The sequence below is a fragment of the Papilio polytes genome, unplaced genomic scaffold (assembly GCF_000836215.1).
Source record: "Papilio polytes unplaced genomic scaffold, Ppol_1.0 DF822178.1, whole genome shotgun sequence".
Lineage (NCBI taxonomy): Eukaryota > Metazoa > Arthropoda > Insecta > Lepidoptera > Papilionidae > Papilio > Papilio polytes.
The window spans coordinates 3,508,312-3,536,242 of record NW_013527026.1 but is presented as its reverse complement, the minus strand read 5'-3'; the positions used below and the strand labels follow the sequence as shown (position 1 = coordinate 3,536,242).

Sequence of the window (27,931 nt, the reverse complement as noted above, 5' to 3'; positions counted from 1 at the left end):
CTTAAATAATACTTAAACATCACTTATATTAGCACTTATTTAATAACTGGATTTAACGCATCTTTAATATCTACGATTTACGATTACGATTACTACGATTTAAGACCTTTAATATCTAGTGCATGCTGATTTAAACATAACTGTCAGTTCTTACTGCCAAAGCAACTGTACAAAAACATTTTGCTATCTCCTCATACAGTTTTAAATAAACAGACAACAGAATGTATTGTACAAGTGGTACGAGAGTGAAAACTCATGGTAACTATCAACATACTTTTAACTGGGTATTCCGAACTTATCGTTACAAAAATATTCTAATTTTTAAAACGTTCACAATTTTCATTCTTCAAAAAAAGAACTTATTTAAAATAGATTTTTAATTAACAGGTTTGATTTTATTTGGTTTATTAACAATTACGATTGAGTTAATTTTCTTTATTAGGTACAAAATCGTCCAAATGGACTTGTCGTTTTAAACGTCAAGTGAATCAAAATATTTTTTTCATGTACTGAATAAAAATTGTATGTAATTTTAAAAAGTTAAAAGATCTAATCGGTATATATCTTGACCGGCCTATTCTAAACACATCTTTACAATATTCGTTTTCATTTTTTGTCCATTAAATTTCAATTTTGAAAATAAAGAAAAAAATGTTTATAATTCCAAAATAGTCTTTTCTATATTTTTAACGGCACCAGCGTCAATTATTCAGCTTATTATAAAATACTTGGTCCTAAAATAAGTCAATACACTGAATTAAATATCACTATAATAATAACTAAGGCAACAAAATTTATCTACTTAAAAATTACGTTTCATTAAAATTAACTAACACCACTACATTGTCTAATTTACATTAAAAACTCAGTCGCATTCACAGATCTATAAAGAATCATCTTTTATTTAGTCTATACCAGAGGGCGCCGCATGTGAGGAGGTGCATGAGGACAGTTGTTGACAGAACGAGTGCCATGTTGCCACCCACGTCAACGTGCGCCATATCCATTTCCACTAGAAACTTGCTAGGAGTTATGTAGTGACAATATTCTGAAATGAAAAAAAATTAGGTTTTATAAGCCAGAAATGTATTTTTAATTATTTAACACGTACACGTACACGCCGGTTTCCCAGCTACGTTTGAACATTCATTAGTGTTTTTGGTTCGAATATTTCATGAAATGTGTTTCCGAACTACTTAACTTGAGTTTTACTCCGTTAAAACTTAGCTCAGCTTTACATTAATGAAACGCTAGGTAATGACAAAATAAGTGGGAACTTCAGAAACTCAGCATGAAAGTATCAAAATTGTACAATTACCTTTTGCACAATGAATCTTAGTTCTATTAAAGCCATAGACAGAATGAACGGCGACGTGGAAGCCGGCTCTAAAGTAGGAGATGTGGTGCAACCAGCGGAAGGGATAGGGTGTGTCCGACAGTGCCAGGCAGAAGCCGAACACGGAGAACAAACACGCTAGTACTGGCCCAATGAATACTGCAATCTGCAAATGAGAAAATTTATTTGTAAGATAACATAGATAGTTTTGAGTATGAATTAGTGCGTATCGCAGTATCAATAGAGAGGGCATAACTCTTTAAATCTATTTTAGAATACGAATAGAAAATGTACTGTTACACTTATTTTAACTAAATGATCTTCCGCTTTACATTTATACGAGTATATGATGTAACCATTTTTATAATTTCTATAATTAATTAAATTTCCATGTTAAAAAAATTTGCTACCTTAGTAGGGGTAGTTGAACCAATGAAATATCCCCACGCCTGCGCACACAGGGAGGTGGCAACGATCGTAGCGAGAAACAGCGTAGCTCGTGTGGGCTCCAGAGGGTTGTCTGTAAGCCAGTATGACAGTACCACGTATGACACGCAAGAGATCATCTGAAAACAAAAGAACAATGATAGAAAATAATGAGTTTTTAATTGTGAGATGAACTTTTACTGCGTAGTTATATTTACCTGAAATGGTAATTCAACAGCCAGTATTGAAAATATGTACGGTCCCAAGTTATACCATCGATTGAAGTATTCTCCTTTTAATATGTCCATTTCGAGTGGAACTGAAACAATAGTACGAGTTTATAGCTTTTAAAAGTAAAGTAAATGCGCCTGTCAATTTTGAATTTGCAAAGATGCATTGAATATTGTTATTAAAATATTACAGGCGCTTAAACTAAAATTATAGATAATTAAAAGAGTTTTCCAGATCAATGATAATTCTAAACTTAAATCATATACACTTACATGATAGTGTCACAGACATCTTTCCAGTGTAGACAACGAGTAGCATAGATCCATACAAGTAGACATAGTTCCCGAGTACGCTGCTCGCCTCGCTTCCGACACCGAAGTACAAGTAGCCAAAGATAAGTGCTATAACCACGTGTGCCGCCACTCTGTACATGAATAATGACTGAAATGAAAGTAAATGTAATTATGTAACATTTTATTTAGCGTCTAATAGCTAATTAGAACCTTAATGTTGTTTTTTAATCATATCAAAACCGCACGAAGAAACTCGACCGTGTTGATATTTTTTATAGCATCAGATACTACTAATTTTATTAATGTAATTATTACTTTAACATAATGAATAAGTGGACGTCTATATACAGATGTGTTTATCATCGTAAAACGTTTCATATTACCCTTTGCTAACCAGTTAAAACGTCACTTGTCAGGTTTACGGAAAATTAACAATTAAAACGTGCATGTTACTATGCGTAAAACGGAACGTATTGATTTTAGTGCAAAGCACTTCTAATAAAATATTTAGTCCTGTCATTGATGTATAAAAATTTAATTTCTTAAGAGTTTTAAAGAATCATAAACTACCGCAAAAGGCGTAGATATCTTTCTTTAGGGATGCCATGTGTGCGAAAAATTTGCTTCTTTTAAGGAAAAGTAAATGTGCAAAATCCTGCAGTAGGTAATATCTATTTCAAGCCAGCTTAAGTTCTCAGTTTGGGCATTTAAAAATGTATTTCTTAATGAATATAGTGTACATATACTCACGTAATTTCTCGTCGTCATCAAGTAGTTTCTATAAAGCAGTATCCATGTCTGACTAAAATTCCCTGACGGCCTGTAAATGTTTTTAGAGTAATTCCTTTGATATTTAGCGTTGCTTTGTAAAGGTTTTTGCTTGATTTTGTTGTCCATGCCTACAATAAATGTACAATTAGAGACAAAAACTTTAAGGAAAATTTACCATGACGAATAAGCGATTCATATTTTCCTCATAGTTTTTTTTAAATCCCAAAGCTCAGATTTCATTAACAGGCGTGAATGAAATTACAATTAAAAATTTTATTATTATTAAGTGAATAGTAGTTTCAGACTTCGTTCTTCGTCTTCACGAAATGTAAAGAAAAAATTTAATAGCCTATGGGTTATTACAGACTGTATCTCCGTTTCTAAATTTCTTCTAGATAGAACGGACTTTTTGAAGTTACGTCCTCATAAACATCCATACATTCAATTTTACCTTTCGCATTTATAATATTACTAGCTTTCGTCCGCGACTCCTTGTGCGTTGAATAAAAAAAAACAAAAGTGAGCTTATGTGTTCTTCCAAACTATTCTCTACATCTATTCTAAACTTCACCGAAACACGTTCAGCCGTTAAGACTATGAACTCTAACAAACATCCATATATCTAAACTTTCGTATTTATAATATTAGTACGATTAAAATGAGTCTTACTTGTATGCGAAGAATCTTGTAAACTGATCTCTTCTAAGCTTGCTTCGGCAACAGGCTCCGGTTTATAATATGTTATAGTTTTTGACACTTTCACGAGATCCACCTCGTACTCACCGGAAGCGACTTCCATTACTGAAAATACATAAATTTAATATTACTTCCGTTTGTTTTTAGAAAACCTTATTACTTTTGATTATTTGTCTTCGTGTTCATGTTTACTTTGGTTTGATCAAAAAAATCATAAATAATTTTTGTTGATGTTTTCACACACATCTCATCAAATACTTTTTGTAGATAAAACCATTAAGATAATATTATCGTGAGTAATGTTATTTGTCTTTGTTTAAGATATTTAATTATATGGAACTTAGAAATACAATGGCTTTTTTGCTGGTTCCTGTAGTTGCTTTATTAATTATCTGAATGTCTCGGTTTGACCCTTGTTGTGTGTCCGGTAAACTTCGATATTGATTTTATTTCATTGTTTGTTAAAATGTTTCGTTACTCCTAACGAAAATTAAAATTGTATTTTTGCTAATCAGTTTCATTCAGGTAAAAATATAAGATACATTTAGTTTCAATAAAACTACTCGCTACTCTTTAAAGTATCAGCTTTCAATTTATTAATTTTAATTAAAATGTTTTATCGAAATAATGACCTCCATTGTATGTAAAATTATTTTAATTTTCACATACAATTTTGTTTTTGTCATATAAATTGTAATCAATTAAAATTAAAAGAGTATCATAGGCGTCACGCAATTACGTAATATTTGTATTGTTTGTAACTACTCAACTAAACTTAGTTGTGTAAATTCTCAGAAATTTAATAGTGTAATAACTATTGTCATTTACGGAAAATAACATTAAAACATAATACAATAACAATTTAATAAAATCTATAGTAACAGGTAATTAAAGTAGTTACATTGCATGTTTCAAAATATGTCAAGAGGAGTGCATCAAATTACGATTGTGAACTTATGAAAATTACTCACAGAAATCAGCAGGGTTATGGTAAGCCGGACATCTAAGACCGGCGCTTGACAACGCTGGTAGGAGATGCTGTCTTGGGCCAGAGTACAAAGTCCTGCCGTTCGCGAGGCAGTACACGGAGTCGATCTTTTCAAAAAGAAGTGCTGACGGCTGGTGTATGGTTGCGATTAAAGTCCTACCGCCGCGTGCCAGGCCGTTCAGTAATGTTATTAGTGACGCAGATGCTGAAGAATCTAAGCCCCTGTTAAATGTTTAAAAACATCTCACTTGTAATATACTAGAAGGCCGAACATATTAAAGTCTTAATCAAACATTACAGATTTCGGATCACCCTCGAATCTTTCTTAGTCATATTTAAGTGAAATCAACGAAAACATTTTTATGTATAATTTATATAAAAATAACTATGGCTACTATTATATAAAAATAATAATGTTTCCATTTAAAATAATTGGAAAACATTTGTGTGTTGGAAATACTGGTAAAGGCAATTGTTGCATTGATTTAATTCAACAAGAATAATTTTATATGATAATGTCCGATTCCGATGAACTAACCGTGAACTAGGTCCGGTTGGAATTGGAATAACTTACGTGGTAGGCTCGTCAAGGAACAATAGCGAGGGATCAGAGAGTAGTTCAAGAGAGACGGCCAGCCGTCGTCTCTGTCCCCCGGACAAGTCGCGGCAAAGGGTCCGCGCTGCCCCGCTTAGTCCCAACAGTGCCAGGATCTCGTAAACCTAAACAATACGGGCACCAATGTTACCTTTATACAGTCTTTAGTAAACAGATTGAATTAAAGTGTGAAGCTCTTGACAGCGCCATCTATCGGTACAAATGTGAAATACTTTTTTAATGGTAGCTTTTCATAATAATTCCGCAAATGCGCTTTACCGACAGTTATTACTTTTTAATACTTAAAAAAAAACGGATTAAGTTGGAAATAATCATTTAAAATCAAGTTTTCTTTTTAAACACTCCATATGTATGTGACGTTTAGGAAAGTATGGTGCAATGTAGCGACAAGTCATCGAAATTAATTTTTGACCTGAATACCTTTTATTGTATCGGTTTTGACTCAACACAATGTTCAAAGTCTTCAATATTGATTAGTTAGTTATTTAGTTATGTAGTAAGCAAATGAAGTTGCTTCAAACAAATATAAGATAGATAACAATTTCATAATAACTATCACAAGGTTTTTGAAAGTTTGTATTCGATATTTTATAGACAAATTTGATAGACAGTAAAATTGCATAAAACTTGCGCACTTAGAGTACATCTCGTCTGTAGATGAGTGATCTAGCTTTCTCTTACTTTCTCTTTCCTCTCGTGCGCGGTGAAGTCGGCCAGCTTAAGCGCAGCCGCTAGAGCCATGGATTCGTATACAGTGAGATGGACTCGAAGGTCATCATGCTGGCGAATGTACCTCGCGCCACCGCGACTCGTCGACTGCGAGGCGCATGTCGGCGTTCCGTTGACCTTTATTTCGCCTTTCGCACCTTTTGTTCTGAAAATACAGTGGACCTACTTACGATGTACATTTAAGTGTATTGACTTGTAGAAAGCGGTAATGGCTTTATAACTACAATGCTTAAAGTAGGAACAAAGTTTCTTAGAAAAGTCTTGAAGGACGGAAGAGGCGGTCAATTGGTTTTATGTATTAACTAGCTTTCGCACGCGACTTGTGGAATTAAAAGGAACAAAAGTAGCCTATGTGTTTTTCCAGAGTGTCCTCTACGTTTGTGTCAAATTTTATCGAGGTCCGTTTAGTAGTTTAGGCTACGAACTTTATTTTTTTTTGGAAATGCAGTTCGTGCGAATGAATCAGTGTGAAATGAAAAAAAGAGATAAATTAGTAAATTGCGTATTCTCAATTAAAATATTGACTTACGAGTATCCTGCTAGGATGTTCAGTAGCGTGGTCTTGCCGGCGCCCGAGGGGCCCATGATGGCTGTCAGCTCGCCCGGCTTGAAGCACCCGCTCACTCCGCGCAGGATATGCTTTGCTTCTATATGAAAACACAGAGACTACGTCATAGATATATTTCGTAAAATACCTATCTATATTTATATCTATACTATACTAATATTATAAAGAAAAAAAATGTATTAATGAATTTTTGTATGTATTGATATAACACAAAAACTATTGGGGCGATTCCAAAAATTCTTTCACTATTAAAAAGCAACTTTATCGCCGAGTAACATAGACGATGTTTTTTAACTACTTTTAAGTTCACGTGGACGAAGTCGCGAGCAACAGCTAGCGAAACATATGTAGCGGATTAATAAGCTCGATAGGAATCACTAAGCATATTTTGTTTTTTACTCATACTTATAGAAAATAGTTAAAAGATAAAATGAATCAGGAATGTTGCGACATTTTATCAGAAGTACTATATTTTTTGAAACTTTGAAGAAAGTCTAAACGATCGATCATTTTAAGTAATAACATTCTAACTGCGAATTTGCAATGAAGATACTTTTACATAAAATATGTGATTTATCTGTGTAAAAACTGGATCGTTAATCGATTTAATGTGATGTTTTCTTTTTTATTAAACTTATTTTCAATTCGTATTCAATTTTAGTAACTGCAATCATTTGGATGCCAAGAAAGATCCCAAAATTTATTTAAACAGAGACATTTAGAAGTCGATTTATTAACCAAAGGTTACTTAAAGTACAACATTTAATGACACCGATTTTATTTTTTTTTAAGATTAGCCGTTGCCCGCGACTCCGTTTGTAGAATTTAAAAAAATGTTGCTTATGAGCACGAATGAATAGCAATTCCAGATTGTAATATTTGTTGCAGATTTCAGAAGGATTTCTTGGAGGGCCCTACTACTAACTACTAACATTATAAACCCATCCAAATTTTCGTATTTATAATATTAATGATTAAAAGGTATGTCAGTAGTGTTCCTACCCCAAATTGATTTTCAACATATATTTTAAATCGAATATTTATGTTAGTTGTTGCATCAGTAGTTGAATACAAAACATAAGGTACGCTTAAATATTGTTCACAGACTAAGCTTTAGGTTTTTTCTTAATTCCTTGTAGGTACTGCATACTGTGCATATTAAAATAATCTAATATATTTGTTGCTGTAAATTTACGTGCAACGTCAATCGTGCGCTGATTTTGCATTTATAAACAATATATCTACGCATATTTAATTATATCCGTGAGGCAATGTTGAAATTTAAATTTATTTACGTCATTAGGCAAACGATTGCCGCTGATATTAAATTTACTTGATCTTATATTTTCTTAAGTACTTAAAATATTAATGTCTTTCGCTTCTGTATACACATTTATACTAACATAAAGAGGAAAGATTTTTATTTTTGTACGTATTGAGATAACTCAAAAACAACTGAAATATTACAAAAACTCTTTCATACCGACTAAAAATATACGTTATCACTGTGTAACATAGGCTATATTATATACTATTTTCTTAATTCTACGCGAACGACGTCGCGCGCACCAGGCAGTTGCATAGTATTGTTTAGAATTAATTTATTCTCAAATTTAACAAATGAACATTGATGGTATTGATTTGTTCAAGGACATTTTAACATGATCTGATCAAGAATTTCCAACTTCCAAGACAATCGTACGATGGTACTAGTAGTGTGAATCGATATCGACCATAGAATACTAAACGTCAGAGTCTTCAAGCCAGTTGACATTTTGACGTCATAATGTAATCCACGCACGACCCTCAATATGCCATTGACAATGGATGCTTCGATTACTCTTACATCATATCGTTACGGTAAGTCTATAGTGATCCTATTATCTATACTACTCGTATTATAATAAAGCGTAAACACACACTATACTTCGTGGCGTAGGATGTCAGGAACCACAAAACATTTATGTAAAATGATTTCTTTAATAAAAAGACTTACACTTACGCTTTAGACTATATGTTTTCACTTTATTAAACTTAGAGGTAAATAAATTGGTAAACTACCATCATGTCGCAAAGGGACCATAACCTACAAGCTGCCAACATTAAAAAAGAAAGGTTATTATGGTAACGGCAATTTCGACATTTGAGAATTTGACAAATGTAAACAATGAAAAAAACTTTCTATAATTTCATGCGGATGAAGCCGCATGGGAACAGCCAGTTTTAAATAAGACTTAACTACTAGATAACAAAGGTTCAAAACAGTCGTTACTTTTTTATGAAAATAACTATTACTTACGAGAATGAATCCAATTACTTATAATGGAAAACATTATAGCTGCTATATCTTTTAACGATAGTAAAGAGTTCAGGTCAAATAATACATAAAGACATAATTGAATAAATAAAATAATAGAAATACAAACGATAAATATGTAAAACTTCCATTTACATTTTACGTCTCCAATAATCTTCGTAAATATGGTACAAAAACTGTTAAACGTATTCGCAGTAGTAGCTGGTTACGTATTAAAATGCATAGGTATAGGTATTAAAATTCGATTTATTAATGCAAATAGCGTAAGTTACAGTCAAGTTGTCATGTCCACATGCACTATATTAACGTCCGTTACAAGTACTACTTGATTAACACATCGCGTTTACGGAACCTATATGACTTCAATTTGTGCTTGGAACAATAACGGCTTAGGAATTGCACAATTTTATGTCATTAAAGTTTAATTAAATAGCATCCGCTATTTAGTGTTTGATATATAATTCGATGCGCTTGTTGAGTTTGATGGACGGGCGGATGTAAAGTAAATTTGTGTTGTCATATGAAGTTATAATTTAATTTCAGAAAAAGTTTATACCCGAATGCTTGTTTTAAGGTTTACAATGTCAATGAATTCATTGTTTTTCGGATTTACTGTATAGTAAATATCATTCCAAAGTACACAGATATTGCATTTTTTGGTAGAATAATGAACACTGGTAACATTTAATTAGCTTAATGTGTATGTAAAGTTTTTATTAGAATGCATTTACAACAATGATTATTTGCTATTGTATTTCCATGACATTATTTCCATGGTAAGTCTCCATGATCTTGAACACAACCTCTTAGTTATTAGACATCCAAAGGCTAATCTATACTATTATAATAAAGCGTAAACACACACTTCTTTGTTGCCTAAGATGTCAGGAATAACAGCATATTTTTGAATAACTCTTTTTAAATAAAAAGCCCTAAACTTACGCCACGCCTTAGGCTATATAATTTGACGCCATTAAACTTAGGGATAAATATTTTTAATAAAAACCCTAGTGTGGGAAAAATACCATAAGTTGCTGCCAACATCAAGGAAGTAGGATTGTCAAAGTTTGTCGTGTCATGTCATTTTGATATTTGTAGTTGATAATATTACAAATGTAAACAAGAAAATAAAATTTTCATAATTTCATGCGGATGAAGTCGCACGGGAACAGCTAGTGCAATAATATTTATTTTAAATAGTGTGATTGTTCCTCAGGAAAAGAGTTCGTAGTGTAAAGGCAGATCGCAATTTGTAGACAGATGTGCAAGCTCAGGTTAAAAACCGACATTCTAATCTGCGCGTGACCCGTGACTGGAAGTTTATTCAAATATATTATTCAGCATAAACGTTACGCCTTTTAAATTGTTCATAGTAATAGAATTCGTGCAGGCTTTTACCTTTTTCCATACAATACCATGTAATATTTGTAATCTATTGATGTAATTTATCTATACATAGTGGGAGTAAATGTACATGTATAGCAGTTGAGTTTCGAAATATACTGTGAATTCGAACTTGTTGTTAATGCAATATCTTCAAATAAGGTAACCAGAGTGGGGGTTGTTCTAAATTTTACTGATACTGAATGAGTTCCACAGATTTTGTAATAATGAATATCTTTAGTAAATACGTAATATTGCACTCTAAGTGCTTTACGAACGACCCTTATAATAGATTAAGTATGGTATATTTAACATTTTAATGACCGTTAAACGACATTCAGTTAATTGTTATTTTTTTAATTCTTTCATTTTCGAATTTAAATCGGAACATGAATAATTGATGTTCTTTTACTAATGTTGTAATTAACTAGCTGTTCCCGTGCGACTTCATCCGCATAAAATTATGAACATTTTATTTTATTGCTTACATTTGACAAATTATCAATTACAAATGTCAAAATGTCATGACATGATGACAACCATGCTTCCTAGATGTTGGCAGCAACTTATGGTCTCTTTCCCACATTAGGGTCTTTATTCAAAATATTTACCTCCTATGTTTAATGGCGTTAAAATATATAGCTTAAAGCGTGACGCAAGTGTAGGGCTTTTTATTAAAGAAAGAATTATTCAAAAATATCCTTGTATTGCTGACATCTTAGGCAACAAAGAAGTGTGTGTTTACGCTTTATTATTATAGTATAACTATAGATAACTAACGTTGAATAGCACTTTTACAACATACGGTTTCGTGCCTTAATTGTGTAACGTTTATATGATTCGTTGCATTAGTGCAAAATACGTTTGTAAGAGTTTGGTAAGTAATTCATAATCGACGTTTTATTTTACAGTAATAATAGAAGGAAGGAGGTTGTTAATAAGGTACAGTAAAACGGTGCGTAACTATTAAATTACATAGTAATCGATTTCCAATATTGCAATATAAAGTACCTAAATTGTATATCGCTGCGTGAAATTATAATTGTAAATGAACGGGTTAATAACCTTTTGATTAAGTGTGGATTTACGACTTACACATCTAATATTACACCTTCAATGTTACACCGCGTAACGTCTTACAGTTCGTACATACATATATACACACTTTAATAGACATATTTTGTTTAACTATAAAAACATACAGGTATTATTGTAAACGTATTGTTTTTTTGTTTATTATAAGACTTTAGGGGACTATTTTTTCTGGCTGTAGGTGCAATGCCTTGAGATCAGATCTATTATGATGTTATTTTTTATAACTGCCTACTTCTATATTAATCTAACTTTATCAAGTACATTAAAAGTTAATTTATAGTTTTTACTGCGAATAAATTGCTTTGTATAATAAATTAGACGTGGTGATTGTTTCGTATAATCTTCGCAATGTAGTATCTCCATGAATTTTCTGATGGAATGTGCTTACATTTAGTTAAATAATAATTTTAAATAGTTCTGATATAAAATAAGCGATTATATAAAGTTACGTTTGTTTAATAACAAACGAGTTTTCTCCAAAGATTTCTCGTGAGTTACTTATGCAACCCGTCTTGAACCGGTTAAGATTTTATGCTTTGCTGTTATCGATGCGTCTTAAGAGAAGTTTATCGAAAGTAGTACAAATGGTGATATGTTACAAATATCATATAAACTGTAAAAATATCTTAATCACTTTATGAATATCTCGTCTTATTAGTTTGTGATGTAAGTCTATGTAATATTTTTTTATTGCTTTTATTTCAAATTTGATTAGAATGATTAGTGTTAACAAACATAGAAAATTGCTTAGAATAAAATACTAAAATCGTCTTATCTCGGTTATAAGAATCAATTACTTAAAACGTTTCTATTTTTGTAATGTCTAGCTTTCGCCGGCGTCTCCGACCGCGTGGTATAAAAAAAAACAAAAGTGAGTAGCCTATGTGTTGTTCCAAACTATCCTCTATATCTATACTAAATTTAATCGAGATACGTTCAGCCATTTATGCTTTAAACTCTAACAAACATCCATATATGCATCCATCCAAACTTTCGCATTTATAACATTAGTATGATTTTATTTTTGCTGTCATTTCCATTGAACTTTGTTCAGGAATTATGTAAACCCGGATAGAGCGTGGGTAACAGATTGTGTTATCGTTTAGAGGTCAATTATTTTCATAGTTAAGTCACCTCGATAAGCGTAATTTCTTCGTGCTATGTGTAAACTGGCGTGATATGCGTGTGTTAGTATTATTGCATGCGAAACATATTGCTTCAATTGTCGAACCAATGAAGCGATGCGATCTATTTAATTGATTTTTAAATTGCCTTCAATTGTTACTCAAAGTCCTTTTTACTTAAGCGGTCAATAACTTGTACTAGTTATATTTAACAGAAGATATTCAAAGATATGTGTGAGGTCAACCAACCCGCACCGGACCAGCGAGGTTGATTATGGCCTAGTCACCCTTAACTTAGGATACGCTCCGAACCCCTCAGTGACAACTTATAGTGGGTTGATGATGATTTATTTATTTATAGGTTAAACAGTTATAAAAACTGAATTAAAAATTCAATTAGTAGAATTAAAAACCGCCAATGGTTTAAAGACAGCGATAAGATGTTTATCACTAACTTGTCGCGGGAATATTAGCATTTAAATTGTAACTTTAATTTCTTGACGTCATCATTAATGACGTCGAACGAAATAAATTAATTATCTTAATTAATCTTAAGTTATTTTAAAAAATAGCTTAACAGTGGTAGAGCCAGCTGCAACATTAATCGCTACAAAAAGAAAGCAAAAATGACCCGAAATTTCGTCGCGTGATTTTGAGCTAAACTATTTAACTACGTCGTAGTCTTTGACTCCAAAAATCAACCAAAAAAATGGGACCCACCTGCAAGTATTACCTTTCGGATAAAAAAAGAATTATCAAAATCGGTCCACTAGCGGCGGAGTTATGCCGTAACACACATAAAAAAAAAACATACAGACGAATTGAGTACCTCCTTCTTTTGGGAAGTCGGTCAAAAATAGGCCTGCTTACCCGATGCAATGCCTTCACATAGACGTAAAGTAGAAGTAATTCGGCATTTCAAAGATGTCTGTGCTATCTATGTGCAAAGATAGCTTTGCAAATTTAGATGGTATCGTGGTCAAACGCTGGTTTATTTAAAAAAAGAGCTGTTTACCAATTTGTTAATAAAAAGGTTTTAGACAACTGGAAACTTAATCACGTGTTATTGTTAATAAATCGTAAAGTAATGTATAGTTCTTTGTATTAGCAAAAAACTTTGTCTCCTTGCGAATAATCGAATAAAAAGCGTTTGAAGTTTTTTTTACAACTTCCTTTATAAATAATATATCAAATGGACAAAAAATATTAGTTGGCACGCGTTTAGTGTTTGGAGTGGTTCATATCCACACGGTTCGATCATGTGTCAATTATGATAACAACTTTGAGTGTTTAAACATAATTTCATTATAGATTATTTAAACGAATAATGTAATCAGTATTACATAATGAAATAATGTATTATATTATTGACATTTCATCTTCGACAGTTAGTTTAATTTGACGATCTTTTAATATTTAACTAAGAAACATAGTCACATTTATTATTTCAAGTTTTTTGTATTCATTCATTTCATGTTCCTAGTGATTTGATATTTTTTTTTAGCCATTTATGTAATAATCCTAATATTAATCAACAATTTAGGAGGCTTTTTTTTGTTTTGACGTAAGCTTCGTTTAACGAAAGATTTAAGTATTTTAATGGTAAACCAGAGTAATAAATACTAACAGGTTTATATTTCAATTAATTTGATTTAGTTTTAATAGCAATAGTGAAGCAGAGTCGTGAGACAATGACTTGGATACTGTTGTTTTTATCTAACAAGAAATAAGACATTAAGCTGACGGTGACTACGCCTTAACATATAGAATCTCGCATTTTAGTAATAATTTAGACTGGTGAAACACTAGAAAGTAACCCATGGTAATATCAGTGCGTTAAAAAAATGACTAACACCCTTTGCCGATTCTAGCGCTACAAATCTTAGTTTCCGCTCCCTCTTTACCTGACTATGAGGGGAGGTAGTTAAGAGTATTTGTAAGAGTAATTCGCAGATCTGTGGCGCCTTTCTGTCAGGCACCCTCGGCGGATGCCGAACCGTACCTTGTCCTAACACCAGTGGGAACCCACGGTTAAGAGTTTTTGATACAAGTAGACTAGCTAGTTATTCTAATTACCAACGTCTTTAAACCGGATTAAAGGAATGTTTACATGCTAACGCTCGGCTTTAGATATTCTTATGGTAAATCAATGTTTGTTTCTGGTAAATACTGACGACAAGTTTTTCCCCAGATAATTAAGATTAAAGGTAAATTTGAATAACATAACAGTAATTTCCTAGTCTTAGATTTATAAATTAAAGACTTGCTAAGTTCGTTCAGTAAATTTCCATACCTAATTATACTAAAATGGCATTAACACCACATTTTTTTTAAATTGTTCAGACCATAGCAGGTAAAACTACAAAAACGCAATACTTTTTCTTTGATTTTCAATCAATTTGGTAAATTAGGTAAAAAACTTCATGGTAATATCGTTTGCAATAATTAGAATCCCTTGCATGTGACACTTAATAAAAGGATATTGTTCAAACTTCAAATAGAAAACAGACGAAACTTCCAGTTAATACTAATACGAGTGTAAGCAGTCTTTAATAACAACAGGCAAATAGTTATACCTTTGTAAAGAATACAAGAATATTATTTCGCGCGATTACAAATTGCCTTTCCGATTCTAAAGATTACAATTGTAGTATAAATATAATTTATACATGATAGCAACATATTGTGTTGTGCATTTGATTGATTGACGCTTTTTTATGATATACGATTTCAGTATAAATGCCACAGATTACATATTATACAGTTTTATTAAGGTTTTTATACATCTTATCATCATCATCATTAACTTTTGTCTACTTACTGCTGGATAAAAGCCTTTCCCAGTGCCTTATAACTTTAATATATTGTAAATTAAAAAACAAACAACTGTATATAGCTAGAACATGCAGCCGTGAAGGTATAAATAACATCTTCCATCTTCGACCAATCTAATCACTGTATATTTTAAAAGTTAGGTTATGTTTCAATATGTGCAGTTGTTGCTCTGATAAATATTTAAATAGAATAATTAATATCACGATGCTTGTGATCATATGGTAATGTAAACCAGCTAGATGGTTTCTCGAGTTGGTGCAATCTTTATTGTCCAATTTAATAAAATACGAATTACGATTACACGTCCAATGGCAACCTAATACCGATATAAAGATGATGGCTACGAGATGACGTTTTTTTATTATTATAATATGTTGCTGGTAAAGAGATGCGCAAGCTTTAATAGCAAGTATTTTTGTCTATTGAAAGAACATAGCGGGAAAATTTAAACAGATTGTTTTCATTTGTATTGAGTTTAATATAGTTCTTTATCTGATGAGATGAGAGATAACTTGTTCAATAATTAATCATTACTTTCATAACAATTCTATCAATTAGTTATTGATTCGATATGCAAAAAACCGTATCTTACACACATCATTGACCAAATAGACAAATGACGTAAACAACTGTTCTGATTACCAAATATGTACACATTTAACTATTTCTAAAGAGTTAAGTATACGACCACAAAGTTTGCACAATTCTGAAATTGCAAATCCTAATACTCGTCAGATGAAATCGTGTAAATGAAAAATTGCATAGCAAAAGACGCTTATGAAATATTTATGTGCCAGTAAGTTTGTATTATGACATACAAACAGATTCTAACTGCCTTAACTGATTCTAAAAACCCGATTTAAGGCCGTTGACTTGTTAATTGACATTTAATTTAATTCTATGACGTTTCTATAGAACCGGTTTAATTACGGAATGTATAAGTAGAACCGAAGGTCTCTAAAACAAATTAAATTCGAAGGGTAGAGTGCCCTTTACACAAAAAAAAAACACTTTACCTGGAACATGGTCAAATGTTTTATAACTTCGATTAGAAACAGGCAAATAAAAATGATTTTCAATCGATTGGCTTTTTATGCGAATAGATAATAAAATCATAATATTTGATTCAGTAATACATTAACATCTATGTTTAAATGAGAATAACGATAAAACAGTATATAATTTATTGTGAAAACCATTTTATAGTTAGTCCTGAATTATCCAAATCGTCAATCCGGCTCGAAGGACCATGTTTAAATAAGAATAACTATAAAATAGGAGTCATGATTTTAGTATGAAAACCATTTTTAATACAACAAGATGAGTGACATATTACTATTTCTTCTTTTGAATATTTTTTCTTTTTAATTATAAACAATCTATAATATGTAGATTAAAACATTTATTTATTTACTGATTTATTATCTTTATTATAACTAATAGAAAATGCGATAAATGTACACAGGTTTGTTACGTTAGTTGATTAGTTTTAGTTTTTTAACATCAAGATGTACAAAGATCAACTGATGATGATAAATTCATTTAAAAGTTTTATATTAAAATTATTTGGAGTAGATAACATCTCCCATTTAATATCGATTAATACGCAATTATATTACCATGCCAAATATTATGTCATGACAAAATAACACCATAATATGTTGAATGATTCCAAATTTCAATGACAAATAAATTAGTGTCAACTAAATCTAACATCAGTTTCATTGTAAGAACGACTAAAGTTTTAATTTTAACAGGAAGTTTACTGCGTTGTTTCGAAATAAGGTTTCGTTTGACCTTACCGTTTATTTAGGTCGAGAATAACCACTTGAATCTAATAGAAGAGATTTGTAATATAATTTGATTTCAACGACATGTAGTTAGCTACCTAAAATGATCCTACCTTGGTTAAATATTATTTGAGGTTGTTTACAACTTTCTAAATACCTAGCTCGGTTATTTTTACGCTTATTCATTGTATCAGAATGTTTCAGTATGTTTTGGCAGAGCAGGGGACGCCGAGGAAGGGGAAATAAATCCTCCCTGTGCGTCCCCTTATGCGTCGAGAAAGGTAGGCAACGCATCTACAATTACAGAAGTCTGGAAAGCGATCGCTTCGTGATTTCGTCGAGTAAATGTGGACTTCTGCTCGTTTCCTACGTTCTGATAAAAAAAATGTAGTCGTTACTTATTGTAACCCTTACATTTTTTAAATTAATTAAAAATATCTTTACAATGAACACTGAAGATTAATGAGCGAATTAAGTGATTTCCTTATTAGAGTTAATGTTAAAAAAATAGCCGTGCTTCAATCGATTATTTATTTACCTAATGTAGTAAAGGACGGAAACTTACAAGTGACCTGTTGCGTCATAAGCTATCCGATGATTCAGATCTCAATAACTGTACAAGTGATATAGTCGAATTATTCACAAATATGCAAATATGATACGACCATTATTGGAATGAATACATATATTTACTATATTCATATATACGCAAGTACATATGAATATAGTATAGTATAGTATATAGCATGCTTGATTTTTAATTAGTTAAATTTATAACATAAAACACAAAAGCTGTTTGAGAATTAATTTTATCATCCAAGATTTAAAACATTGTAAAATAATGTAATAGCAATTGACACGATCCTGGAGTACTTTTTAATGAAACAATTTAAATGCCTCATCAGTATTATTGATTTGGCAGTAAAATGTAGATAGGAATTATTCCAATAACTTTTGCAGTAGGGGAGGCGGCGGTACTTGCCCCAAAGGGTTGGTAATACGTAACACATTGGTAACGTATTACCAACCTTTTGTATATGAATGATATATTTAACTTTTAAAATGCAAAAGAAATTAAACGCTGTAAAAATAGCAGTGATTCAAATTGAAATAAGATACTTACCAAATTTTAATTTATGAATGGTGAATGTGTTTATGCAGCACTGTATGTCATTGAATTCGAGCTGTACTGTAGAGCGCGGAATTAGGGGCTCCACGTTGTTATTACCAAGGCCCACCATGGCGTGATCTTCCACAACGCCCGGTGTCATATTGAACACTCAACTATCACTTTCACCGAATTACGTTCGCTTTTAAGTTTGAGCGCACTTTCTGTTACACAGGATCTGTATTTAACTGTATTTAACTGTCTCTATCGCACTTTGGTATTCTTATATTTATATTGGATTTTAAGTACTCAATTGTTGTCAATACTCTTCAAAAGGTGCAGCGGTTATGCTGGAAAGGTCTCTGTGAACAAAGATTATAATGAATATTCCATATTTAAAAGGATGCGGAGATGTTTGCTGTACTTGATAATTATTAATTAGTGTTAATGTTCTCGTTAATAAAAGTAATGTTTGCAAAACAAATACCGATAAGCTGTTCCAGACTAATCTATTAACGGTATGATTGACGTTATGCGCATTTATAAAAGACCGATATAAATTTAAACTTTCGCAATTATATTCAAATAATTAATTTTACTGCATTATATAGAGTAAGGACTCCAAAGACTGTGAGAGCCACTTTGATAAATAAATTGATGAATTGAATAATGTTATTGTTATTTTTTTTTAAACATCGCAAAAAAGTTTATCGAAATATGCGGCAAAATACAGAAATCGACGGAAGGCAAATCAAGGTTAGGAATGCGACCTTGTAAAGTTAAACTGTGTCTGATGATTGTTCTGACATTGAACCTTTATCAGCGGCGATAACGCTACAAAACTAACAAACGTTTCCGTCAACAGTTACGATGTGTCCACTACGCGAACTGATAAAGTGTATGAGAATTGTTCTAGAATGCAAACGCACTAATATGTTAATTATTTATTCAAAAAGCAGATTTTAGTTAATTATTTTTATTTCATGTAATTATTCCAACTCAGCTTGTGCACGTACTTCATGATAGTCAAATACCAGGATTTGAACCCATGACTACGTGGTTAAAAAATATTACATTTCAACAAAAAAAATAAAAATTTTCTTAAAGTAATAAATGAAGAGTTGGATCATTATACTAGTAAATGTCATAGACATTTCCCAGAGCTCTGACCTCTGACTCACAGATAGTACTTTGAACTAAAATAATAAAAGCATTTCAGAGAGTTTGTTTCGTCGTTTAAACGACTTTTGCTTCGCCGCGCCGTTATCTTTTCAAAGAAAAACATTCATAACAATTTATGATATTATCTATACTTATTATACAGAGGAAAGATTTGCATTTTTATATGTATTCGAAATAACTCAAAAATTACTTGATAGATTTCAAAAATTCTTCCCCCATTAGAAAGCTACGTTGTCATCGTCACATAGGCCGTGTTTATACTATTTTTTAACTCCACGCGTATGGAATCTACTTCAATATAATTATATAATGACAAAAATAATTTTAACAGATAACTTCACTTGTTAAATGTCTTGCGAATGTCACACACGATATTTTCATATTAAAACCGATAACGTATTTTGCTATTTGAATACTATAATTTAGATTTAACTTTTTCTAAAATTACATCTACAATTCAAGTACAAAAAGTTTTTGGTAAACCTGAGTTTTAAGAAACGAATGTGTTCAAGACCTTCGTAATAGAAATTATATTAGCTGTTTCCCGATGGGCCGAGCGGTCTATCAATCGATCGACCCGATGGATTTTTTTTTCCCATTGGGTCGATTGATTATATGGATTAGATCCGCTCAATGGGAAATATCCATTCTATCATTGTGGCTACAGAAGTGGGAACCTTACCATAGACTGATATGGAAGCAATAGTTCTTAATGCTATTTGTACCAGAGTGATACATGTTTCTTGATAAGCAATCATTACGCACGCCATGAATCATTTTTGTATTGCGTATGTTCGTAGCTCATGAATTTCAATTATACTTCGACGTCGCTCCGAATAAATCCATTGACGTATTTGACTGCAATTTGGGTTTTGGTTTGTTTTAGTTTTATCCTGTCTTTTTAAATTTTTTGTGTCGAAGGAAGATGTAAAGATAAATTTTAACTGTCAATGATTTACAGTTTTTGTATTTTTATAGTGGTAGAAGCTTCAATGATTTAAGAGTATAATGCTTATATATTGATCCTTGATAATTTGAAATGGAAAGTTATAAAAAATGTCCTTATGTTTTTTAATCTTTTTCAAATATTTTTTTTTAATCCTTATTAAATATTAATTTTGCATGCGGAGTAATTAGACTCAACAATATTTACAGTAATTGTAAAGCGAAAGTAATGTTTTAAACCTACGTACGACTGTTTAGGCAGGAACCATTTATTTATGTAACCACATACCTACAACATTTTGTCAATTTATCAATTGCCAAAGGCGGTAACACATTGTTTTCCAGTATATCTTATCAATGATATTCTGATTAGTATAAGGCTAATTTTTATTTTAAATATAATTTTCCAGCGATTGCAATTCGTCGCCTGTGGCAGCGAATATTCTGAAAGTTTTAGTGTTTCGACACAATCTAGGCAAAATAAATAAAGATTAACGACGTGGTTTGCTGCAATTCATTAGCTATTTTGAGCACAACACATTAGTTCGCTGGTTATCAGGTACAATGATTCTCTTTAGTATGCCTTTGACCACGCGATAACAAAATTCATTACATTAAGTAATATCCGATACATTTGTCGATCAAAAGGCTAAATAAATAGTGAACTTTATTCGATTAAAAACCTATTGTTATATGTAATCCTCGAATATGGCCATATTATCATGCCATAAATTATTGCGTTAACTTTAATTTATTACCTAACTTAACAGAGATTAATTATAACATGAAGTAATGTCACCTTTTATTGTGTATAGTATCATTTGTGTAAATGGTGTGCAATCTTAAACGATAAGGCCTTTTTATTGGTGCATAAAATGTATTACATCATTTTAATTTAATGTAACTTAAACGAGGTACTAGGAATAATAATAAATAATATTTTATTTACTTATAATCAGCCATGACAAAGAGAGAAGAGAGAATACTTTAAAATGAAAATTTATGAATAATATAGCAGGAATTTATTTGTTTGTGACTTGTTTGTCTCGTTGCTAGCAACAATGTAATTTGTCTAAAAGTGTAACACCGCAAAGTGCCCTGACTGTACTTATAAGACACGAGATGAAACGAGGGGGAAAATCCATAACATACAGGTCGTGAGTCAATATGAAGGTAATTTAATTGTAATATTTTGTTCCGAGAAACACTTCAAAGGAAGACAACAAAGGAGCAATATACACTAAGATATAATTGTCTAAATTAGGTTCAGCTACCTTTGCTTAGTGGTGGTAAATGTTTACTTATTAACTTGCCAGCAAATAATGTTGACTTTGTAATCGAAGGAATTACTTCACGTTCCCTCCTCATAAAATACCTATTGTATAAATTTTCATAGTAATTTTGTTATTAGCGGCTCACCCAAAATATTGCGTCGGATGCCATTGGTTTGCCACTCCTGGCCTTAGGTTATATTTGGGAATGTAGAGGTGTAATTATAGATTGTGTTTCAACTTGTACCTAGAGATTTGTGCCAAGTGTGTGCACAATTAAACCGTGACGCGTTCGCGTGACGACCGATTATTCCGACGTAATCACGGTTTATTACATTAGTTTTATAAAGCACTTGATAGATTAGGCGACTTTTTGTAACCAGGGCATTTATTTTGGGTAAAATCAGCGCATGTATAAAGTGGGTAAATAAATTTGCCATTGTAAATCATCATTACCTACAATTATTAGGATTTATTTATTTTTAACAGACTTCTTAAAAGAAGGAGAAAAAAACTATCAACAATCATTGTAGATTCATTACTTAAAGGTTACTATACTTTCAATAGTCAATTGTTGTGGTAAAAATGTAGAAAGCCTTACGTAGAAATATCATTGCATACCTCGGCTGAAAACGACATCAAAGTAATAATAATTGTACAATATAGACATAACAGCTACAATAAGGGAGGTTTACTATTTTTAAGGAATTATTTCGTTACTTATTAGTGTATTGATTTTTTTTTAAGGATTCTTTGTTTTTAGTATATTTTGTTTGGAAGCCGGTTTTGTTTTTTTTTTTTATTAGGACGCGTTTATGTTTGTATTCTGATTGTTAATATTTCAAAGAATTCCATTCATTGGTAATGCGTATGTAAATTCGTTTGGGTGCATACTTGTTAATCATTTATTTATTGTGCTATAAAACACGATTCGATAAAATAATAAACTTAGTTGTATAATGTTTAACAAGTGAGTATCAGAAATGAGTAAAAAATAATCCGTGATGTGTTACCGTTACCAATTTTAATTCGTTCTCTGATAACAAACATATATTTATTTTGAAACAGTAAGGTTCTATGCGACTTTACGACTTTCAAATGATCGACTTTGTATGCGCGAAATTAAAAGAAAACTTAGTAAGTAGTCTATGTTTTATTCCAGATCTGTGCCATATTTCATCGGGATTCGTTAAGCTGTTTTGGGTAGTACCTAACATCTATCTACCTATGTATCGAAACTTTCGCATTTATATTTGTGCAAGTATGATTTTTGTTTTTTTAAATTAAATTTAGATTTGTTGTTAATTTAAAATGATTGGATATATTGATACAAGCGTGGCGTCGTATAACCCACTTCCGGTCTCTTTTGTTCAAAGTTGCGTATTGTTGTATGTTTGTAGTTATTCATGAAACTGTGAATACATCAACATTGTTTTGAATTTAGTCGAGTTCTTTGTATCAAATTGACGCGTTGTTTTATACGAACGACACTGTATTGTATCGGACAACTGCAATGGTTAATAATAAATGGCCTCGAAATAACATTCAAATATTTAAAAATACTAAATGATTCTTTGATTTCCGACATAGAATATTAACGGTAACAACCAAATATACAAGCCATAGTAATGTCGTAATTCAAGGAACGCTCTCACACCTTTGACTCAACTATCGCACAAGTGTTTAGTCTTGCTTTGAATCCTAAGTGCTTATATCGAGGAACGCACGCTACTCGATTTTTACTGCGAAACAATTGAGAATCGACAATCACAAAACAGTGGTGCGATATTTTAGTCAAAGGTGTACGACCGCTTTTAGTACATCGAAATGTAATATTTATTGTTATCTGAACCCGACAGGCGTTGCAATGACAAGGCCAGAATAAATGAAATTAATACTTTATGGGCACTAATACATCGAGCTATTCGGGACACCGAAATTATAGGTTTAGTAACAAACTCCATTGTTTTAGTTTTAGACATAAAGACACGCACTGTTGTAAATAATTAAATTGTTTAAACTTTCATGAGACATTATTATCAACTGAATTTTATACGGCTAACATTCTAGACATTTATAATTTGTAGGAGCTTTTGCACATGGTATAAAGAACCCTTAGTGTTTGATTACTGTTTAATATTACATTTCGTTTGTCAACGATTGCAAAAACACACGCTTAAATAAGTATTATTACACGTGTTATCTACTACATAAGAGAATTTGGTTTATTTGCGATAACGGGATAAGGTTTTTTTCCACCATTTATCAATGTAATATTTTTGTTTATTTACCCATTCATTAAGTAGTAATAAACAATAAATATTGTAAACCATTGTAACGCAGATTTTACGCTAGGACTTATGAACATTTTTGATTATTATTTACCGCAGAATTTGCAGTAAACGACTATCTACGTAAATTATTCCATGTGTACAATATGCAAACATATTTAGTCATTAGTTTTGCCTCGAACTCGTAGTATTACAGTTACAACAATTTCATTGTCACTACAATGTCAGAAAGATACGTCATGATGTAATTTACCGTGACAAGTATTCAAGTATCGTCACTCAAGATTATATCGCACAATAGTCAAATGCTCTCCCGCGTGATGTTTCGGCCAGATAATTGTAAACGAAGATGTTGATATAAAATGTAATAATATTTTGTTTTAAGAGTGGTATCATGAGCACCCAAAACTGACTGCGTATGTATCTTACTTCTTACTAATATCATAAATTCGAAAGTTTAGATGTATGTAATGGATGGATCTTTGTTAGAGTTTGTAGCCTGAACGGCTGAACGAATTTTGATAGAATGTGGCATAGACGTAAGGGATAGTTAGGAAGAACACATAGGATACTCATTTCTGTTTTTTTCAATTTCACGCAAACGAATTCACAGGCAAAAGCTAGTGTAGAATAAGCGAGATAGATGTGTCAGGATTATGGTTTACGATCTCGCCCGTATTTCATATTTACTTTACGAATAGCTGTTGCTCGCGACCTCACCCACAAGAAATTTAAAAATGTTAAAATTTAAAATCCTTGTTACTTAGTGGTAACGTAGATTTTTAATGGTGAAAATTTTTTTGAGTTATTTCAATACATACAAAAATACAAATTTTTCCTCTTTATGATATTAGTATAGATATCTTGTTGAAATGATTATGCAAAAAAGAGTCAATAGAACAATAAAAAACTTAATAAATCTTTTTTAGTCGGGCTTAAGTTTCTTAAAAAAATTGCTTCATTTCAGTAGAGGTTATGCCTTGACAATAAATTATGCACGCGGCTCAGTTTCATTGTTCAGCGCAGGTAATGTACAATAACTTTAAATAAAAGTAAGAAATAAATTTACATCTAATATATTTCAGTAGGTTTAAATTTCTTCAATATAAGTTTATTTCATGAATTACAAAAATTAATTGAAATAAAGAACATGAAACTAATTAACACATTCAAATATATTACAATGTTATGACATTTCTTAAAACTATTTTAAAATTCGACGTTGTTTATAACTGACATAAAGTAGGAGCTATTAAACCAAGACTTATTTAGGAGATGATTCTGAATTCTATGGAATTATTTTGTTCTTGGAATTACCTGCCTATTAAAATACAATAATTTTTATAAACATTTTTGATTCGATGAAAATCTATGCAATTTGGCGGTAGTTTCTAACTTCGGTATATTACAACGTTTTAAGTTAATCGTAATACAGTCGAAAGTAAAAGGTAACTTAACAAACCGGGTCATTGATTAAACTATAATTCATTTCTTAGCACAAGGGTTACAGAGGATTTCTTGCCCTTTCAATACTTAATACCGAGTTAAAAAACATGCTTTTGTTGAATAAGTTCAAGTTACGAAAATTTCGAAGCTTTATTATTTTTTCTAATACTAAATTTTCTTAATACTTACTCAATTAATGTAGCTTCACAATTTTGTAATTTAAATAAATTAATGTCCATATTTAGTATGTACTTTCATTCGAAAGTATTTTTGTAAACACGCGCGTTAATGATTCATGACCTATCGGGTTTCGTAGACCGATGTTATACAAAGACAACCGTACCACATGCTCGCTGGCACGCGACTGGCCTAACGTGACGTTAGCGCCGACCATCGATGCGACGTGACCGATGTCGGCTAAACCGACATAATATTGAAGATTTTTTTGTCCGACTGATTGCTTGACAAGTTACAAGAGGACTGTTTTTTAGTTGGTATGTAATGTAGCTAAACTTAACTGAACCGATTTTAAAATTAGAACTTAAATTAAACTCTACGGAATAAATTAAAATTGTCTTTGTAATTTTTTTTTCTTTTCGTGTAGTTGCTTGATAAGGCTAAAGCTGGCACTAGTTGTTAGCAAAAATCCAGCGATTTTCCTGTTGAGCAGCGGTATTATAAAAATAGAATTGCATGTGCTAAAATGGATCTTCACTTTTCTCTGAAATTGATGATTCCCAATTTCCTCTAGTTTTGAGGATGTCCTTGAGAAATCGCAGTCTCCCTATAAAGACCACGGGATTTAAATAGAATAATTAAATCGGAGATAAAACGTGATGACAAGCGCATCACTAAGCAAGTTTAACAAATGATTTATTGTCCACGGTAATTGCTATGCATAAATAACACCGTTGACAATATTACTATGTTATAACATAAAATTACAAAAATTATTATGATTCATGTTTGTTAAACATATTATAATGTTTCATGTATTTATCGAAGTGTTTCTACTCGTAGTAGACTTTACTGTCATTAGTCACTATTGCAGAAAACAAAAGACTAAAGATTTCCAAGATAAGTGAACTCATCACGAAATAATAATTGCCTTCAAATGTATTCAAAGACGTTTTTTTCCTTCGATCGTCTTAACTCTCATATAAAGTATGTGACAAAAAATCAGTCGACATCACACAGGACTCAAGACAATTCTTTGCGGTCCTAAGTTGAGTTTAGTGAACCTAAGTTTTTTTATTTTAGTCTATCAGTATGTTTGATATTTATGTACCTATACTAACTATGTTTTCATGGATGGATGTTTGTTATTTTGTACCTACAAAACGACGTAACAAATCTCTGAAATTTAGCACGGATGTAGATGGTAGAACGCATAGGTTACTTAATCATTTTTCTAATTTAGAGATGACGTAGTTTCGGGAAAAAGCTAATATGCAACATAAACATTTATATTCAGTATTGTATACATGATGCTGTAGGAAGCGTGTGCTTGAATTTAATAAGCAGGTAATTCAACAATGTACCTCGTGACATTTCTTAGGATACATACATATGACATACATAAGATGCGGATTGTAATCATATTTGAATAGCTGTTTCGTTCCAAGATTACATGATCGTATGTATATACATACTTTAACTACATATGTACGAGTAGTCGAAGCTTGTAAAATTTTGTACAAAGTTGGATGAAAGAAGGAAATTAAGTGAGCTATAATTATTCTACCTAAACATAAAGTCGACGTTTTAAAAGTAGTACTTATTAAGACAAAACCTACGGAATGTGCATACCAAAATTTTCTTTGTCATTGAGGAGTTTGCTCGTCATGTACCGTTAGAAAAATTGCAAACAAACAGTGGGACAATATTAATTTGCATACAATTAAACTTTGTAGTATTTTGTTTTGTTGAAATGTCAAAAAATTCTTTATATACATGAGATTCAATCATAATGACAGGAAGTCAGAATATGTTATGAGGGTACTTTGACAAAAGGAACAGCTGTCTTCAGTTTGTATTGTACTAACTTATTGTTGTCACAGCGGGAATAATGTGATAATTCTTTTAGTTGGTATTAACTACACATCTCTGTTACACGGTGAGTGACATTGTTTCCAATTTTGCAAATAAAATAGGGGACGCTGGGAGAGTTAATACTCAGTAGTACAAGTTATTTATTGGCACTTTTTTTAGAGAAGGTGCAAACGAGCAATGGGAAGACCGAGGTGTTTATCGAGGCCGATGGACATCTGTTATACCAGAGGAACAGCAGATGCGTTGCCGGCCTTTGAAAAGGTGATTAGATGATAATTATTGGAACTTATTTTTTTGGAAAATATCTATATAAATATAAGAACATGAAATTTGTTAAGCCTGAGTCCCAATGGTTTTTCCTAATTTAAATAAATGATTTTAAACAAACAAATATAGTAAGAAAAGCTATATTAAATAAGTATTGGTCTACTTTAAATT

The 27,931-nt window shown here is 31.6% G+C and overlaps 1 protein-coding gene across 1 annotated transcript; it reads right to left on the bottom strand.

Moving 5' to 3' along the window:
- Window positions 1–371: 371 nt before the first annotated feature.
- On the bottom strand, window positions 372–25,819 carry LOC106106772 (ATP-binding cassette sub-family G member 1). Its single transcript, XM_013287427.1, has 13 exons — window positions 25,631–25,819; window positions 18,322–18,668; window positions 6,616–6,733; window positions 6,039–6,231; window positions 5,316–5,461; window positions 4,725–4,963; window positions 3,727–3,858; window positions 3,037–3,185; window positions 2,266–2,434; window positions 1,981–2,081; window positions 1,747–1,902; window positions 1,319–1,502; window positions 372–1,048 (listed from the first exon to the last, which is right to left on the bottom strand). Exons 2-13 carry the CDS (start codon window positions 18,467–18,469, stop codon window positions 894–896), a joined length of 1,890 nt encoding a protein of 629 aa, XP_013142881.1. The 5' UTR covers window positions 18,470–18,668; window positions 25,631–25,819; the 3' UTR covers window positions 372–893.
- Between the last annotated feature and the right edge of the window lie 2,112 nt (window positions 25,820–27,931).